Genomic DNA, 17,678 nt, shown 5'->3' with positions numbered 1-17,678 from the left:
CGGACTGTATCACAATTCACCCAGTCACCAGTTCTTGGGTCCAACCTTTACAGTATAGCTCCCAGGAGTGGAAGCCCTGTAAATAGATCAGGAAGCGAAGGCTGCGCCCAGAGGAATGCTGGTGTGGGGCGCCGAAGGTTAATGGCTATCATTTAGCATAATGATGGCGGGCTGACATTTGGCCAGTTGGTGCCTGGCGGGGCACCTGAGGCACTGCAACAGCAACGGCTCGACGGGCCGTCAACCGATTGACAGTACCTATATTGGACTTGTTGGAAGCCTTGCTATACATAATTGAGACGTATCGCTTCAACAGTAGTAAGAAGGACGTAGTGACACATCTGTGCTGGCTCCGTCAAATATCATACATAGCTATATCCATAATGGTCCCATGACTCCCCTAACATGCTCATCGCTAGAAAACACATCAACACCTTTGCCAAATTGACGCCCATCCGTTAGTAAAATAGAAAAGTGGTACATAGTCATTGAAGTCATATGGTTGGCGTGTCCGCTCCAGCACGGTAGTTTCCTGTGGTGAAGTGTCTGAATGAACTGGGAGCCCCAAAGTCATACAATCTCCATTCCATCCACATCGTCCCCTTCAAGATCATCCACGTCGTCAGTCATAGCGCCTCCAACAGAAGGCCGGGATCGCTTGGTATCCCTGCTGAGATCAAGCCCCTCCGCTCCTAGAACACCCACTAGCTCTAGTTCGGGCCCGGCAACAATCCGACCTTCCATGTCGACCACCTCGCACAGCTCGATCAAGCTCTGACGACTAAGGGACTTGAAGCCGTCGGTCCGGACAATGCGACCCCAGTGGCTGAGGCAAAATTGTGCGGCGCGCCGCATCAACCAATCTTCGTTGGTCCGCCCAGCCCGTTCCCAGATGATGGCCGCGTTCTCCACATCTAACTCGCGGCTCAAGCGATTCACGCAGAGCAGGCGCAGCTTTGGCATGTCATACAGGTTCGCCATAACGAGCATACCTGCAACATCGATGATGTTGGAGCAATATTCGGGGTGCCCTGATATGCTGTCTGTGTATAGATAGTAGAGGAAAGCACGGACAACAGAGTATGGTTCAGGAATGTGCATTCTCTTGGAGTGATATTCTGCCATTTGCGCGGAATACAGTCGCTTGAAATGCGGCCACCGAAGCTGCAGGATGATGCGATGTACATGAATAGGAGGCGAAGTGGGAGCATTCGCGGGCAGGAACGCCGGCTGAGACTCCGGTGGAGGAGCATCTTCTGCCACATCGTCCGGATATTCGATGTCATCCGGATTTGCAGTGATGATGAAGTCGGCATCACTGCCAGATTCTGGAGGTTGGTCGAAGACAGCGGAGAGATCCGCACCAAGCCCAGAAATGGGCGGTAGTCCTGCCCTTTCCGATACCAAAGCCCGGCTTTGATCAGGAGAGACGGTCGCCAGTTCATTGCCAAGCAAACCGAACTTTTCCAGGTCAATGCAAAGCACTTCGCTCATATGATTCTCATCACTATTGCCAGGAGCGGCGCCAGCGTCAAGGCTGCATCCCAGCAGCCAGGCTTTGGTGCCACTAGCGTTGACTGTACAATAATGCCAGCGGTACCCGGGCTTGAAAATCTCTTGCCCATCAGCTAGTTTCTGCCAACGAAGAGTGTCAAGCTCCAAAGCTGATAACTTGCACTCATACGTCCTAACTGTTTCGGAAGGGGTGATCAGGTCGAGGAGGACACCAGATGCATGAGCCTGAAAGTGGGTTCCAGCAGACAATGCAGGAACATAAGGACCGGATCTAAACTTATGACAAGAGATAGCTCCTGGGGCGATTGGCTTTTTCCGACCGGAGTTGCGAACTTGTACACTCCCAGAATTCGCCGCGTAGCTACCGGATCGGCCGGGCAGCTGCTGAGTTGGACTACTATACATCGTGTCTGGACTATGAGTCATCCTGTTGAATACTCCGGGGGAATCCACGGTACCTTGCGAAGACGGGGTTCCAAGAAACGGCGAGCCCTTGAGATCAAGCCACCAAATATCAGTTGTACGTTCCATATCCGGGTCGAGGCCCCCGAATATCCAAAGACGGTCCCCCCAAACCCAGGCGGTGTGGTCGAAACGAGCTGTGAATCTCCAAGTCCGAGACCAGGTCCATGTTTTCAGGTCAAGGTAGCATAGATCATCGAGAATCACATTGTTCTCTCCAGTAACACCGCCTATGATGAAAAGCTTTTCGTCGTGAATGACAGCAGCATGGCGCGCCCTTCCCCGCGGGATTTGTCCACGAATTTCCGGTTGAGTCCAGGTCGAAGTGGGGATATCGAGGATGACGATATCAGAAAGGTATTCGCGATGTTCGTTTTCTCCCCCGAAGACAATGAGTTTGTCGCCTTGATACAGAGTAGCAGTGTGTCCTATAAAGAGTATTGAATAAATTAGCGGAACTCAAGAAAGGTATCTGGTATGAATCGACCAACCCATGCGAACACCGGGAATATCGCCATAGTTATCCACAAGTTCCCAACGAAGTGCTTTCAAGTCTAACCTCAGGACATGGTTGTAAACTATTTGAGTTCGAACGTTAGCATGGGAGATGAAACAAAGGTTCAATTAAAGTGATAGAATAAAATAAGTATCAACCTTCGTCTGTGAACTGATCAAATCCTCCAAATGCATAGATCTGGTCATTGTTGCAATACGTCACGGATGCATTGACCAAACATGCAGGAACATTGCCTTGGGCTTTGCGGATGACGGGGCGATAATCCGTGCTACCACGCCGACCTCTAGCTGGACTGGTCGGCATGAGGTACGCACTCTGTGGTTTCTGATGAACTGAGGAAGTGGGAGTCATCGGATTGGAACCTCTTGATGATCTGATCCAAGACGGTGGGTCCTCGCGGAAGTGGGTGAAGACAGGCGTGGATGTAGTATTACTGGTAATAGTGGAGGGCGGCTGCCGCGCCATCAGGCTCTCCAAAAAGGCGCAGTTTATTGCTTTACCGCAGAGCAGTGGTATAATGTGGAAATAATTGCAAAGTCGATAGAATTAGAGAGGTAGATTTGAATTTCTAGAGTTTCCAAGAGTCGGCCGATCGGATCCCTGACAGGATTTTGCAATGACGATCGGGAAGAAAAGTGAAAAATGCGCCAAGACGATCGGCGCCCAAACGAAAAAGGAAAGAGCCGCACGTCATGTGGACGCTAACCCAATCAGTGTTAGAACAGCCGTACCTCAGGTAACCGTTGCCATGGGAGAAAGAACTATATACTGTATTTATTCCCCTGGATCTCTGCTCTGCTGCTCTCAGAATCCATCTTCCTTTTGCATTTCTCTCAGTTACGCTCGTATCTGATATTTACTTGCATAGTATATGATTCGTTTTGTCGGTTTATACTTGCATACACTACCATTTCGTTGCGTCTTAGACCTACATCCTCATTGAATGACCGGATCTGGCAATTGAGATCGAGCAGCATTTTCTTCTCTTGGCACGTTCTAATATATCATTCGTTGGGGATTGCAAATTGCAAACATGGCTACTCCATTGATATCGACTCCGGTGAAGTCCCATCACGGACTGTTTTCATCCAAGACCGCTGGCGGTCGCATGCCTCTCACACCATCTCCCCACGCAAGAAGAGCGAGCGTGGCATCAAATCATTCATCTCCCTTCACGCCTCCTCGTCAATCCGCAGATGCTGCGAAAGACAACAGTCGCTCGGTCTACGGCGGCAATCTGTCCTCATACTTTGCCAAATCGGTCGCGAAGACATCAAAAGCTTACCGAGAATCCCCCAAATCGAACATTGCGAGGACGCGCAAGTCACCGAGGCACCTTGAGCTTGGTGTTTCGGACTGGTCTTTAACCGGCACAGGTCCCTCGTCGGGGCAGTCTCCGTCATCCAAAGAGCGCGTGCGGAAAGAAGTTTCTGCTCGCACAAGGTCGAGCAAGACCACCGTTCGCATCGCTCACAATGCTGGTGACAGATTCATTCCCAACCGGTCCGCAAGCGAAGGACTGACAACAACTGGTACTGCCAAACCCGAGGAGAACCAGCGGCCTAAGAGTGGCAGCAGCGAAGGATCCGCCGTCCTTGCAAGTGCTGCGAGCGCCTTCGACATTGGAGGTCGAGGAGGCGACGATGATCTAACTGCTGCTCTTGAAAATCTCGGTCTCGAGGACAATGACAATTCAACAACGTCGTACACCAAGCCCGCACCAGATGCCGTCGCCTACGAATCGTCGCTCGCTGACGCCTGCGGCGTCAATTTGAACACTCGTATCCTCGCTTTCAAGCCACCACCTCCAGAGTCATCAAAGCCAATTGACTTGAGAGCACAGTACAATCGTCCATTGAAATCAAGCAAAGCCAAAGGTTCTCAATTTCGTCGCAGAGTCCAGACCGCGCCTGAGCGTGTATTGGACGCTCCTGGTCTTCTTGATGACTACTATCTCAATTTGCTGGACTGGAGCTCTGGCAACCAGGTTGCCATTGGTCTTGAGCGCAATGTCTATGTGTGGTCGGCAGATTCTGGATCTGTCAGTTGCCTGCTAGAAACTTCCCCAGACACATACATAAGCAGTGTCAAATGGAGCGGTGATGGCGCATATGTTGGAGTTGGTCTCGGCACGGGAGAGGTGCAGATCTGGGACGTGGAGGAAGGTTCCAAGCTTCGAAGCATGTTTGGCCATGACTCCCGTGTTGGGGTGATGGGCTGGTCCAAGCACACATTGTCGACCGGCGCGCGCAGCGGTCTCGTCTTCAACCACGATGTCCGCATCGCTCAACACAAGGTTGCAGAACTCGTCTCCCACACCTCAGAAGTGTGTGGTCTCGAATGGCGACCCGATGGGGCTCAACTCGCCACCGGCGGTAATGACAACCTGGTCAACATCTGGGATGCGCGGTCTCTGAGTGCTCCCAAGTTTACCAAGACAAACCACCGTGCGGCCGTGAAAGCTCTGAGTTGGTGCCCTTGGCAGTTGAACCTGCTCGCGACTGGTGGCGGCTCGTATGACCGTCACATTCACTTTTGGAACACCACCACCGGTGCCCGGACCAACAGTATTGATACTGGCTCTCAGGTCACCAGCTTGAGATGGAGCAACCACTACCGAGAGATTGTCAGCTCAAGCGGATTTCCTGACAATTCTCTGAGTATCTGGAGCTATCCCACCCTGGTCCGTAACGTAGAGATTCCGGCTCATGAGACCAGAGTTCTTCACAGTTGCCTGAGCCCCGACGGTCAATTGCTGGCCACTGCCGCTGCTGATGAAAGTCTGAAATTCTGGAAGATCTTCGAGCGCAAGCCTGGTACCAGTGCCTCGGCGTCTCGGGAGGGTGGCGTTGGCAGCAAAGCTCAAATGACTAAGTCTATGACCATTCGGTAGATGAACGTCTGCTTTTGTGCGAAATTTTGACTCGCTCTTATATCCTGACTTTGTGTTATATCTTTTGTTCGGAGGATTTCGCATGCGAGGCGTTCTGATGGGTTGACTTCTTATCTTTTGGTTTCTGTATAGAGTCTGGGCACTAATGCTACTAACATAAGACACAACTCACCCATTTGGAAGATCTGGTTTACTTTGTAGATGTGACTGATCCTGGAAGCGAGCCTACCATATCCATCAGGCAACCTATTTGGAGTATGGTATCACATATTGCTCAGGCTGATTATGGGGAGATGATGACGAAGTCACTCAATTCAAAGGAGACCACTATTAGTTTGATTGCTCACTGCATTACTTTAAGAGATGAGTTAGTGAATTCATCATCTACAGAAGATGAAGATGAAGTGAAGCATTCATCCCTCCCAGTTGTGGCCATGGTTCACTAGTTGTGAGTGGGCGGAGATTACTAAGCATCGCCGAGAGGAGGACGGATTTCGCCCGGAGAGAGCGACTTTGACCTCAACCAGAACCCTACAGTACGCTGCGCTGCGTTGCCGTCTTTCCCTACCAGCTGATTCCCCACCAGAGTGCAGATTTCTCGATATTTTCTGATCCTCAGATTCAGAGTCATTGCAGGAACACATACTATCCACAAGAACAATTTCATAACTTGGAGTTGCTTTAGGTGCCATTAGCCGTCGGGGTTGACCGGTCGCATCTTGGCCGTGGCAACTGACCGTTGCTGCGACGGAGGTTCAGTTCTGATAGACCAGTGGAACACAAGGCTTTCCTGCCGGACTTGCTAGTATAGAGAACAGGAAGAAACGAAACAAGAAGCTCTGATCTACGTCTTCCCATCCTTGGGTCGCTCTTATCGACGCAAACATGTCTAACCAGCAGGTGGTGAGTGCTATCTCCAAACAGCCCTGCCTTACCTGACCTGGGAAACCCTGGAGATCTTTGACCTTGCCCTGTCTCTTGTTCTTCTCCTTCTCTCCGGGTGATAATCTTCAGTCCGTACTTTGTGAGGATGTTGGCTTATACCAGATGATGTGCAGGGCACGGTATTTGAACGTGTCATCCAGGAGGTCTGTGATGCATCTCAGGTCGATTTCGAGGAAAGTGGTGTCGATCAGCAGACGCTCTTAGACTTGCGAAAGGTGGGTTCAAGATATCTATTCATTCTGTGATGCTTTTTTTGATGGAAAACCATCATCATGCCCTTGATTCCAAGGGAGCGGTGTTCTGTCGTGATCGATCCCGGCCCAAGGCGGGGGTCCGAGGATTGCGGGAGGCGGCGCTGCTTCCGGGGGAAACACCAGCTTTTGAGTCTCTTTATACCGCGCCGCTTTTACCCGCTGCTGTGGCCCGTTTTCGAGAGGGGCGCGGTTAGTCCGCCAAGGCCCGCGCCCACTTAACAGTTCACCGTGACGGCGCTATCTCCTCATCTAATCTCACTGTTTTATTTGTTTATTTTATTTTATTTTATTTCATTGCATTGTCTATTTCTCTCTGATGCAGTTTCCATCATCATTCTCTCTATGACATCTTACTGAAACTTATATCGCAATATAGAGCTGGCAGAAAAAGCTCTCGTCGCTTGGTGTCGCCCACTTCCCTTGGGATCCTGCACCACCACAGCCCGCCCCTCCTCAGACTCAAAACCAAATACTCCCTCCTACTGCTCCTGTGCCTTCCAACGCTCCTCGACCCGCTCCTCCGCAGACACAGCAACATGTTCCGCCCCAACAACATCTCCCCCAGTCCCTACCGGGAACTGTACCTCCCATGCAAGCGCCTGCGCCCGCGCACATGGGCCAGCAATCTCACATCAAGACCGAACCGGGCCTCAATGGGCAACCAGGAATGCCTCACATGGGCAACATGATGTCGGCTCCTTCCTCGAATCCTCAGTCGGCACGTGAACGTGCAGCCAATATGCTTCATCAAAGATACGGTGCCGCAGCAGCTAACTCGGTCAGTCAGTTGCAAGCGCAGTCTCACGCATCTATGGGAATGCCAGGACAGCAGCGTCCTCAGTACCCCGCACAGACGCCCAATGGACAGACGCCGGCGATTAAACAAGAGCCGGGCTATCCGTCCGCCCCCCAACCCAATATGACCAACTCTCAGACAGATGGTGCTGGTGGCGATGCTTTATCAGATTGGAAAGCGGAGGTTGCACGAAGACGCGAGACCGCAGAACGCCAGAACGGCGAGGGTGATCGAGTTCTACGCGAACATTTGAGACAGCGCATGCTTCAATTCGAGGGAGGAGGACTACTTATGCCACTAGATGAGCGTCAATCCTCGTCATCAACATGGAGACAGGAATCTCACCTTACTGATGCCCACGCTGCTGTGGAAATCACATCTGTCGCGAACTCTGCGCAGCCTCAAGCGCAGTTTGATGGCCCTGGTGGCGATGATGACAGGGATGAAGACGACGAAGATGCCATCAACTCCGACCTCGACGATCCTGACGATCTAGTTGCCGAGGATCATGATGCTGAAGATTCTGTTGGACAGGTCATGCTCTGTACATACGATAAAGTGCAGCGCGTCAAGAACAAGTGGAAGTGTACCCTGAAGGATGGTATCCTAACCACAGGCGGCAAGGAGTAAGTTCCAAATGCCTTAGTTTTGACCAAGACGCAATCGCTGACTCAGCTAGATACGTTTTCCACAAAGGTCAGGGCGAATTTGAATGGTAACCGTCGGCTAGCCTTCGAGTAAGGTTCCAATCTCGGAATGAGCTTCTTTTCTTCTTTGCGTGGAGCTCTAATTCCCTGTCACTTGATTCTGTAAAATTCATTTGCCAGAATGTTCCACATGATATCACAAACGGGAGAAGGAACGCTGAGAGTTGGTCATATTGAAATGACACACCCTGGACGGTACGGTGTAAGCGGGAAATTGGCTGCTTTTCTTTTTCCGGTGATCTCTGTTTTATGGAATTACAGCAGGATTCCTCAATCTCACAGTTTCTCCGTTGATTAAACTATACTGCGCTATTTTCACCTCCTTGCACGGCGCTTCTACTTGAGGATGGCTGTTTCTTGACTTTGTCTGTACTAGAATAGTCAATCATCCATGAATCTGATGGTCTCGTGCTTCTCTTATGCCCATCAAACTAGTTTCGCGTAGAAATCACACCGTACGGTGGATCAAGTTTAGTTTTACCATGCACAGAGAAGTATCGAGACGAACTGTCTGTCCAGCTAGCCATAGTACCTTAGCAAGGAACCATTACAATTCCTTCAGTCGAGTATGTAGAGTGGAAGAGAAAGCAGCTTGCTATTTTCAGAAACTTTTCCTGGTTAACCTAGTGCTACAACCAAAATCTCACAATGGGAATCAAGGAGCAGAGAAAGAAATGAAAACTCTATCAAAAAGCAGACCAGCAGAAAACTCGCAGGACGGATAACGAGACTCCAACAACACCTCAAAGAGACAACGGCGCAAAATGACAAAAAGCAGCAACAGCAATAACCAATCTGAAACCCCTATCTACAGAATCGACGCCATGTACCGAGACTTTTTTCTTCTTTTGTTTCCAGGAATTCGACACCCGCATTGTGAAAGCCAGTCAAAGAAATGCTTGGAACAATCCGAACCCAGAATGATGTGCTCGACCCGTATGAGGACAAAACTTAAACCAGCTGTATTACCAATCTGTCGCCTAGGCCATTGCATGCTTATCCTTCTCAACGCGGTAGAAGCAAGACCAGAAAGCGAGTTTGAGCGAAAGAAGCACTGATCGGAGTTCAGGAGGCCACAAAATCCGGTATTTGCCTCACCAGGGACTGAGCCAGAACCCCTGATCAGAACAGGCCACGAGAAGTCTCCGAAGAGCAGGTCTATTAACAATCCATGACACGGCCGTCTAAGGAACAGCTAGTCATATGATTAGGACATGACGTTCATACCAATATTAACTCCAAGCCACCGAGTCGATCATTAAATCGTATGTAGTGCAACGAGCGCCGTAATGTTCATCGAGTCAAAATAGCGTAGAGATATAGAAGGATCGCTAATATCGCAGTGAGAAAGCACTTCATAGAAGACCTTCTTCACCAATACCGGGGAGGCCAGCCCCAGCCACATTGATGTTCTGCCCCTGCATAACACCTCCACCGAATGCTAGATTGCGACCTGCAGCAAGCTGAAAATCGGGGTTGCATGGCGGGGAATGGGATTTGTGGTACTTGAGACCATTCAAGTTCTTGTAACGCTTCCCACAAACTTCGCAGCGGTACGGCTTCTCCTTTTCCATACCGAGGGTACCGGGATATGGTGTTGATGTCTCTGGGTTCACGATTGAGAAAGTACCATCTGCGTTATCATGCAATTGTTGATTGTTGTGACCATGCTATAAGCGAAAGTATTAGCGACCAAAGCTCCATACCAGACCGTAACTTTCCAGACAGAGACACTTACAGCTTTGTGATACTTGAGACCATTCTGGTTCTTGTACGCCTTCTCACATCCAATGACAGGGCATCTGAAAGGCTTGGGCTCTTCATTGGGAAGCAAAGCTGTGGTGTCGGGGACACCTGCCAGCAGTTGTTGCTCCCGTATCCGTCGAGCGATTTCGCTGTTAGGACCATATTGCGCTCCACTGAGCTTGAAGTGCGCATTGGAAGTATTGATCCCTCCGGTAGGGCTGAAGAGACGCTTCGCCGGTTCGTCAATGCAAAGGTCCACCATGTCATTGTTACCAGCAAATCTGAACTGCGATTGACCCTGTAGCATAGCATTGTTCTGCATACCCAAGTCGCCGAAACCACCGATCACGCTTTCGTCGAGTTCTGAAGGAGTCCCAGGTGCCGAAGAATCCGGCGTGTTCCTGAATTGTGAATTCTGGAGGGGATTCGCCATGAGTGTTGGTGTGTTAACCGAGGAAACTGTAGGATTATTCTGCAATGAAAGTGGATGGCCAGACGGAACTGGCGTTCCAGGCTGGGAGCCTTTGAAGCCCTGATGACTTGACAGCATGGACAGATTGAGCTGGGGACCTCTCTGATTAGGATTTCCGAATCCACTTTGCGTGTTGTTCTGCGGCTGGGGCGAAAATAATTGTGAGGCTGTCGGATCGCTGTCACCCATAGCGTCATCCAACTCCATATCGTCGATAGTGTCGAGGTCAGAGTGTGGCTGAAGCGGCGGGTTCGGACTCAATTTTCGCTGTATATCCCCACCCCTGTCCGCTTGTAGACCTCGACTTTGGTTGTTCATTTGTTGGTTTTGTTGCTGCGCCATTGCGGCAGCAGCAAGCGCAGCTCGTCCATCAGTCTGGCTTGGACGATGACTCTGTTGAGGTGACTTCGTAGCATGCGCCTCTTCATAGTGCTGCAACAAATCATGAAGAGTGGGGAGAGTGATGCCACAGCAGGAGAAATCCCGCATGAAGTTGGCTTCCAATTTGGGCAAATAGGAAGAGGAATGGAAAGAGGGAGATTGTCCGAAAGCGAACGGCGAGGTTCCAGTCATAATGATACTAAGAAATGGGAATGGAAATGTCAGTATGCTGCTCACTGAATCGGAGTTGTGCCGCAAAATCGCAAGAACCCCGCCAGAACTCCATGAAAGACCTGTCACTCACTCGTCACGTATCCAGCTTCCAACAGAGACACCACCCCAGCTCATACCACCGACCAAGCTTCCAGCGAGCGACTCCCGACGAGGCTTATCGCGATTAGACCCAGCCATGGAAATTGGTTTCGTTCCGTTGCCCCATTGTGCGGATGCTGCGCTGAGAGAGTCCTTGCGGGGAGGCGGGGCCTTGAAGACATTGATGCCGATGCCACTGGGGTGAGAAATGCTACCTGTGCGCTCACCAGTTCCAGCTCTCTGTAGGGCAGACGTAAGATTTGACGCCTGCTGTCCTGGAGGAGAAACTGAGGTCTGGCGAGTGGCGATATCGATGGGAGCAGCTGTTCCTGTCATCTTGCCGAAGGTGAGAGGAGAGGACGAAAAGAGCGGGAAATCAAAGTCCTCTTTGAGCTGTGTTCGAAAATCTTGATGATCGTGGTGAAGTGAATGAGTGTCGCCGGTGTTCAGTGAATTTCCAGCCCACGGGCTACCCGAGTCCTTTTCCCTGTCTGGTTTGCGAGACGATACGCCAAACCCGAGGGGCGTGGTGACAGGTGTCGTATCCCGAGTAGAGGCGCGATCGTATTCTGCGATAGACGGAGAGTAATGAAGAGAAGGAGGAGAGCTGAGAGTTTCCTCTGATGGCCCGAGCATGAAGAAGCGATTCTCGATGGCGATTTTGGGCGGGATCACACAGGGTAGTCCACCCTCGGATGTCGTCCCGCTCTGGCTTACTGGGCCTGCGGAACCGCGACGGATTCGGGAAAAGTGGCGGGAGGTGGAATGTCCCCAGGGAAACAAGCCAGAGAAGTAGACAAATAATGCTACGAAGAAGGATTCAGACTAGATCAAAAAGGACGAAGGATAATATGATGGTAAGGGATGATCGAGGGAGTCTGATGAAGTCCTAGGATGGCCCTCCTCCAAAAGTTATGGCTTGCCAGGGAGTAACAACTGGCAAACTGGAAGGGTTTCGAGGACTAATAGTGTATTTAATCCTCGGTACGGTATGGATGGGAGGCAACGTCCTGGTATTTGCTCATGTTTGGTACGTAACGTAAGCGCAGGACCTGTAAATTACGCGGGTCCAATGATTCATACTTGAGCCAATCTGAAACTACGGTGGGCAAGGCATGATCTGAGTGGTAGGATGTCAGTTAAATGAAGCCATGAATGGGCAGCCAAGGCTTCAGGGACACGGGCGGAAGCGCATGAACTTCGAATCATCTAAACCTTACTAGCTAGTCTAGGCATTCTTCTACGTAACCGAAGATCCACAGTACTACAGATTGTACATCTAATTGATGGGATCGTCGTCCTGCCAGCAAGTGGACCATCAGACACAGCAGTATCGACGGTGGGCGTGGAAGTTGGGAGATGCCCAAAGCCCGAGGTACCCTAGATTATGTACTGTAATGTACTGGTATATCCACCAATCTTACAGCCATAACCAGAAGTTACCTGATCTTCGTCTCTCCACTGTAATATTGCCCTGGCTACGTTGTGCTTGCGACACTCGTACATCACTCTAGCACCATCTAATAGGCAGTGATCATCAAGAGCAATAATGCAAAGTTAGCAAGCACTCCAATTTCACTGCTCAATCGGAGACAGGTTGAGGAGAATTCGACTACGAAGCACTACAGTAGATAATGAATTATCCAAGGAGGCAATGAGGGAGCCGGAGCGTTCCGTGGTCCACGTTCGAAGTACACAACTGACTGATATAGATGTCGTCTACCTGTCTAGACCAAGAACTGGGCTCCGTCGGCGTTGTCCTTGAAGGTTACATGGAAGCCATTCGGCATGCTCGTTGATGTTGCCAAGTTGTGCAGTTTGTGCTCAATAATGAGCAATAATTCTTGGAGAGTTGTTGTCAGGTCTGAGAGACTCAAACTCGACCAAGACTCACGTTATCCTTCTTCCATGCCTCGCCTTGTTCTGTTGATTATACGGGCCCAGGTGCTTCTGGCCATCTTGAGTTCAGGCTAATAGGTTCGAAACCTTGATAGAACGCTAAAGGTGCTCAGTCAAAAGCGAGTAACCTTGAGTGATGACTTCGTTGAAACTTTGTCCCCCCGCCCTAGCAACGTTTTGATGACATCAACGGATCATCAACAGCATCATTGTCTGAAATGAATTACTCCAATACAAATGATGATCTCGATACCTCTCGTATGGCAAGGATAAACTTCGGGGAACCTGTAGCGCTTTATTTAGCGTTTCCTTGAAGCCTTCAGCACATCACAAGGAGTCAACTCGAGACACTGCTAGACTAATAATTGATCAATTAGTATGTGCGAGTGACTGATAACCAGCTCAGCCGTACTATCTCAACATTATCGATAAGCTAGTCGCATTCATTCAATGCACGAGTGGTAGATGAATCATGAATGGTGAGCCGCGCCTAATCTTCTCCAGGGAAGTCTCCTGCATACACTAAGGTAGTTAATCTACTCCGTACAATACTGTTTTGGGTGCTAAGGTAGGTACATCTTGGTTGGCGCTAGAAACGCAGCAGAAGAATTAGGGGCTTCTTACTGACCGCCTCAGCCTTCGACAGACCTTCCCTCTCTAAACTTGGCAGCTCCCACCTCGGGATGGTGCAATGAAGGCTGGACCAAGACATGATGATACCTACATACCCGCACGTTAATATTCTATGAAGGTATGTTGGATTAGGGGACTTAGGGATCAGAGTATACTCTGTAGATTACTTAAAGTCGGAGCGTTGAGCTAAGTCTCAGATAGAGTCTCATAATTGGGGTCAGCGTAGGCGACGATCTCCAATGCCCACATGCCTTAGTACCTAAGCTTCAAGCAACTACAGAGTACGAGGTAACTGATAAGATTAAGAGACTGTGGATCTAAGACTGTGACCTGGCGCGAAAGGTCCATCACTGGATTCAGTGCAAACCCCAGTATACAAAGGCCCAAAGGGATGCCTGCACTGAGACAGGTAGATTATGTCTTGTCCAGCCACGTGTTATCCTATCCAGACCTGATTATGAGACATTTGATTCCTCAAACCCTTTAAAGTGACACAGTATGTATGATTTATCAGTTTATGCAGGCGAAGCAGAATACATGCTTGATGCAGGGGCGCGGAGTAAATATCGGAACAGGGAGATCCCCAAAGTGCAGATCTCTCAATCGCACTTGAACATCCATCATTTTGTTGCTGTGTACGGAGTAGCATTATATCTATCAAATTGTTAAATGTTTGTCCCTCGGTCCAATCCATGTCTCTGAGGCCTTTGAGCAACACTCTAAACTGCTAATATCTGAACGTGGACCAGTCGGAAAAGTCCCTAATATACTACCTATGACCAGCACTGTGCAGTATGCTTCTCCGAATTTGCTAAATAATGGGATCGGTGTACCTGCGTCGTCACAAAGTACCTCCTGTTTCCTCGGATCAACGGCCAACCCTAGGTAGCGATCTAACTGAATGAGGAGAATTTGGCTTGTGATTGGCAAGGATGACAGTTTCACAGTAATACTTACCTTATTGACTCAAGGTATTATGAATCTTTTGGCTGTCTTATGGCTATGCTTTGCCTAAACCAGTCACTTATTCCGAAGTAGTAGGATGTAGAGATGTACGTACGAAATACTTGTTTCCTCCATAAATGCGTCAGCTTCAAGACCTAGTACTTGTCCACAGTCCCATGATTGATACCGAGGGAGCTTGATGGAATTATCAAACCACTGTACGACTATCCGATTCCTGCAGATGATCAGATCATATGACTTCCACAGAGACACCACTTGACCCTATCTCTCTGGCGCCTGGAGCGATGAGCATACTATTATCATCGGCTAACTAGAGGGGCTAGTACTAGCCTAGGCAGTAGATAGTTTGTTCTGGAAACATTCTAACCTTCGAACCAGAAGAATGGCCTCTTCTGTGGATCCCTTAATAATCACTGACCCGTTCGACCGGTACGTAAGTACCGAAGATCACTCTTCTGGTTCTAACGAAACACCATTGTGTATTGGACTTTGTATGGTACTGGCAGTCATGTTAAGATAATGTATTTCTACTGGCTGACCGCCCTAAGAAAACAACCCGACATTACTCCGTACTCCGTACCTCACCATAATTGGAAATTACAGATTGCCAGCCACCGAGGCTGCACCGCCTTCCGAGCTCAGACTGACCGCCTTTGGAACGCCACCTCAATCATGCAAACAATGCAAAATCTACTATCTCCATCGTCTCTAACTGGAATTTTTTGTTTCCGAGCAAATTCGATAAGCCTTTCCAGCATAGGCTTGAATTGGACCCGATAAGCTCAATTTACGATTCTGAGCATCCTCCGGTTTGATCAATATTCAGCAGCGAGAAAGGAAGGCTGCGGACTTGGAATTCTAATTGTGCCAGGATGGAGCCCACCGCCCAGACACAACCCATGGCGGTCACGCCCAAGCATGACCTCGAGAACGGTGCTTCGACTGCTGCCAACAATGAAGAGCACCCGTCCAAGAAACAAAGATTGGAAAGCGCCTCTATCACAGAGCAGGAGATGAGCGACGGCGCTCCCAAGCGTGTGAAGGGCGTAGCCCCAATCAAGGCTGAGTATGCATGAACGAGACTTCATTCTGTTGATACACCGTTAATCATGACTTTAATAGGTTCATAGTTCAGAAACTCGCACGATCCCAGCCCGTTGAAGAGAGCGCGGTCATTCTCAATGCCGACGATGCGGCCGAAGCCGCTCCCTACCAGGAACGAGAGGGCGAACAAAGAGGAAAGAAAAAGGTCTCGGGCCAGAACAAGGGGCGCGATTTCGGAAGATCCGAAGATGCAAAAGGCCTTTGCCCGTCAAGAGCTTTCAGCCCGGAATTTTCGCCGAAGGAATGCAAGTTCGGCGAGAAGTGCCGCTTTGAACATGATCTGCGAACGTACCTGAAAGAGCACAAGCGGGAAGACCTTACAACTTTTGGTGGCATCTGCCCGATATTCGACGCCAAAGGCAGATGTCCGTATGGGTTCAAATGTCGCCTTGTGGGCTCCCACATGACTGAGCGAGATACTTCTGATGGGAGAAAAGAGCTGATCCTACTCGAGGATGAGGAGCGCAAGAAGAAAGCCCGACCGCTTGTTCCATATGCGTCAGAAGACGGCGTTGTGAATATTGTTTCAAACGAGGACAAGATTGCGGTAGCCCGGAGAAAGATAACGACTACCAGATCTGACGCATACTTAACGTGGCTCGACAAGACGTCGAAGGCACTGGAGAAAAACCTTCATGGTCGGCATTTAGAAGAGGGTGGAGCGGAGGAGGAAGCTGGTGCTCGAACCAAGGATCAGGTTCAAGAGACCAGAGCAGCCTACGTCGAGCCGCCATTCTTACCCTCAGAGAAGCGACGCATCTACTTTGGCCCAGAAACTCCTGCCCTAGCGCCTTTAACGACACAGGGAAATCTCCCCTTCCGGAGGCTATGTACAGATTATGGCTGCCAATTTACATATTCTGAAATGGCCATGGGCATGTCTTTGATTCAGGGGCAAAAATCAGAATGGGCGCTGATGAAAGCGCATGAGTCCGAAGCGCTTCCGCCCACAATCTCATCGACAGCCGATGTTGTGCAGGGTTATGACCACTCTAAGGATCTCAAATTCGGTGCTCAAATTGCAGCCAACAAGCCTTGGCACGCGATCAAAGCTACGGAGCTATTGGGGCGCCTGACCCCTAACCTGCGTGTCATTGACTTGAACTGCGGTTGTCCTATCGACCAAGTTTTTCGCGAAGGAGCGGGTTCCGCGCTCCTTGACCATCACTCAAAACTGGAGAAGATGCTTCGTGGTATGAATGCCGTTTCGGAGACGATCCCGATCACAGTCAAGATTCGCACGGGAACGAGAGATAACTCTCCGATTGCCACGAAACTCATTGAACGTTTGGTTCTCGGAGGTCATGAATCTAGCATGTTGAATGTCGGGCCTCCTGGCGTCGCAGCCATTACCCTCCATGGGCGTAGCAGACAGCAGCGATATACGAAGTCGGCGGATTGGAGCTACATCGCCGAATGTGCCGCACTTATCAAACGACTGAACGAGAAGACAGACGATGTCACGGATACTGTTCGAGAACCAGATGAACGTATGCTGCCAAACGGTGGCAAGGTCTTTTTCCTTGGAAATGGAGATTGCTATTCCCACCATGACTACGACGACCATATCAACAATGCCGGTGTGGATGCCGTCATGGTCGGTCGAGGAGCAATTATCAAGCCATGGGTCTTCGAGGAAATTCAGGCAGGTCAGTACCTCGACAAATCAGCTACAGAAAGATTGGCCATGGTCGAGAAATACGCCAAGTACGGCCTAGATACCTGGGGCTCGGATGAGCATGGCGTTGGCACGACGAGACGTTTCATGCTGGAATGGCTGAGCTTCACTTATCGCTATGTACCGATCGGACTGCTCGAGTACCTCCCCCCTCACATCCAAGACAGACCCCCTTCGTGGAGGGGCAGAAATGAATTGGAAACCCTCCTGGGCAGTTCCAGTTACAAAGACTGGATCAAAATCACGTAAGTTTTCTCTGCGCTCAGGAACCCCTTATGAATACGTTATTGATCAATCATTTCTAGGGAAATGTTCCTTGGTCCAGCACATAAAGATTTCAAATTCGAGCCGAAGCACAAGTCCAACGCCTACGAGCCGCAGGGTTGATGGGCGGTGCC

General features: G+C 50.0%; 5 protein-coding genes across 5 annotated transcripts; 3 read left to right on the top strand and 2 right to left on the bottom strand.

Moving 5' to 3' along the window:
- Positions 1–570: 570 nt before the first annotated feature.
- Aud_008093 (Kelch motif domain protein) lies at positions 571–2,845 on the bottom strand (the record flags this gene model as incomplete). Its single annotated transcript, XM_043292977.1, has 3 exons — positions 571–2,405; positions 2,469–2,555; positions 2,632–2,845. The coding sequence occupies 3 exons, from the start codon at positions 2,843–2,845 to the stop codon at positions 571–573; spliced, it is 2,136 nt and encodes a 711-aa protein (XP_043148912.1).
- Positions 2,846–3,527: 682 nt separating this feature from the next.
- Aud_008092 (WD40 repeat domain-containing protein) lies at positions 3,528–5,387 on the top strand (the record flags this gene model as incomplete). Its single annotated transcript, XM_043292976.1, has 1 exon — positions 3,528–5,387. One exon carries the CDS (start codon positions 3,528–3,530, stop codon positions 5,385–5,387), a length of 1,860 nt encoding a protein of 619 aa, XP_043148911.1.
- An 885-nt stretch (positions 5,388–6,272) lies between these two features.
- Positions 6,273–8,101, top strand: Aud_008091 (transcription initiation factor IIA large subunit; the record flags this gene model as incomplete). Its single annotated transcript, XM_043292975.1, has 4 exons — positions 6,273–6,290; positions 6,446–6,547; positions 6,963–8,008; positions 8,062–8,101. The coding sequence occupies 4 exons, from the start codon at positions 6,273–6,275 to the stop codon at positions 8,099–8,101; spliced, it is 1,206 nt and encodes a 401-aa protein (XP_043148910.1).
- A 1,343-nt stretch (positions 8,102–9,444) lies between these two features.
- Aud_008090 (zinc-coordinating transcription factor SFP1) lies at positions 9,445–11,636 on the bottom strand (the record flags this gene model as incomplete). The annotated part of the gene is made up of 3 exons (XM_043292974.1): positions 9,445–9,759; positions 9,828–10,887; positions 10,993–11,636. The coding sequence occupies 3 exons, from the start codon at positions 11,634–11,636 to the stop codon at positions 9,445–9,447; spliced, it is 2,019 nt and encodes a 672-aa protein (XP_043148909.1).
- A 3,734-nt stretch (positions 11,637–15,370) lies between these two features.
- On the top strand, positions 15,371–17,667 carry dus3 (tRNA dihydrouridine synthase DUS3; the record flags this gene model as incomplete). Its single annotated transcript, XM_043292973.1, has 3 exons — positions 15,371–15,564; positions 15,621–17,525; positions 17,586–17,667. The coding sequence occupies 3 exons, from the start codon at positions 15,371–15,373 to the stop codon at positions 17,665–17,667; spliced, it is 2,181 nt and encodes a 726-aa protein (XP_043148908.1).
- Positions 17,668–17,678: the final 11 nt, after the last annotated feature.

The sequence above is a fragment of the Aspergillus udagawae genome (assembly GCF_001078395.1).
Source record: "Aspergillus udagawae IFM 46973 DNA, scaffold_6, whole genome shotgun sequence".
Taxonomy (NCBI): domain Eukaryota; kingdom Fungi; phylum Ascomycota; class Eurotiomycetes; order Eurotiales; family Aspergillaceae; genus Aspergillus; species Aspergillus udagawae.
The sequence above is the reverse complement of the archived record's forward strand: the minus strand, read 5'-3'. Positions and strand labels throughout refer to the sequence as shown.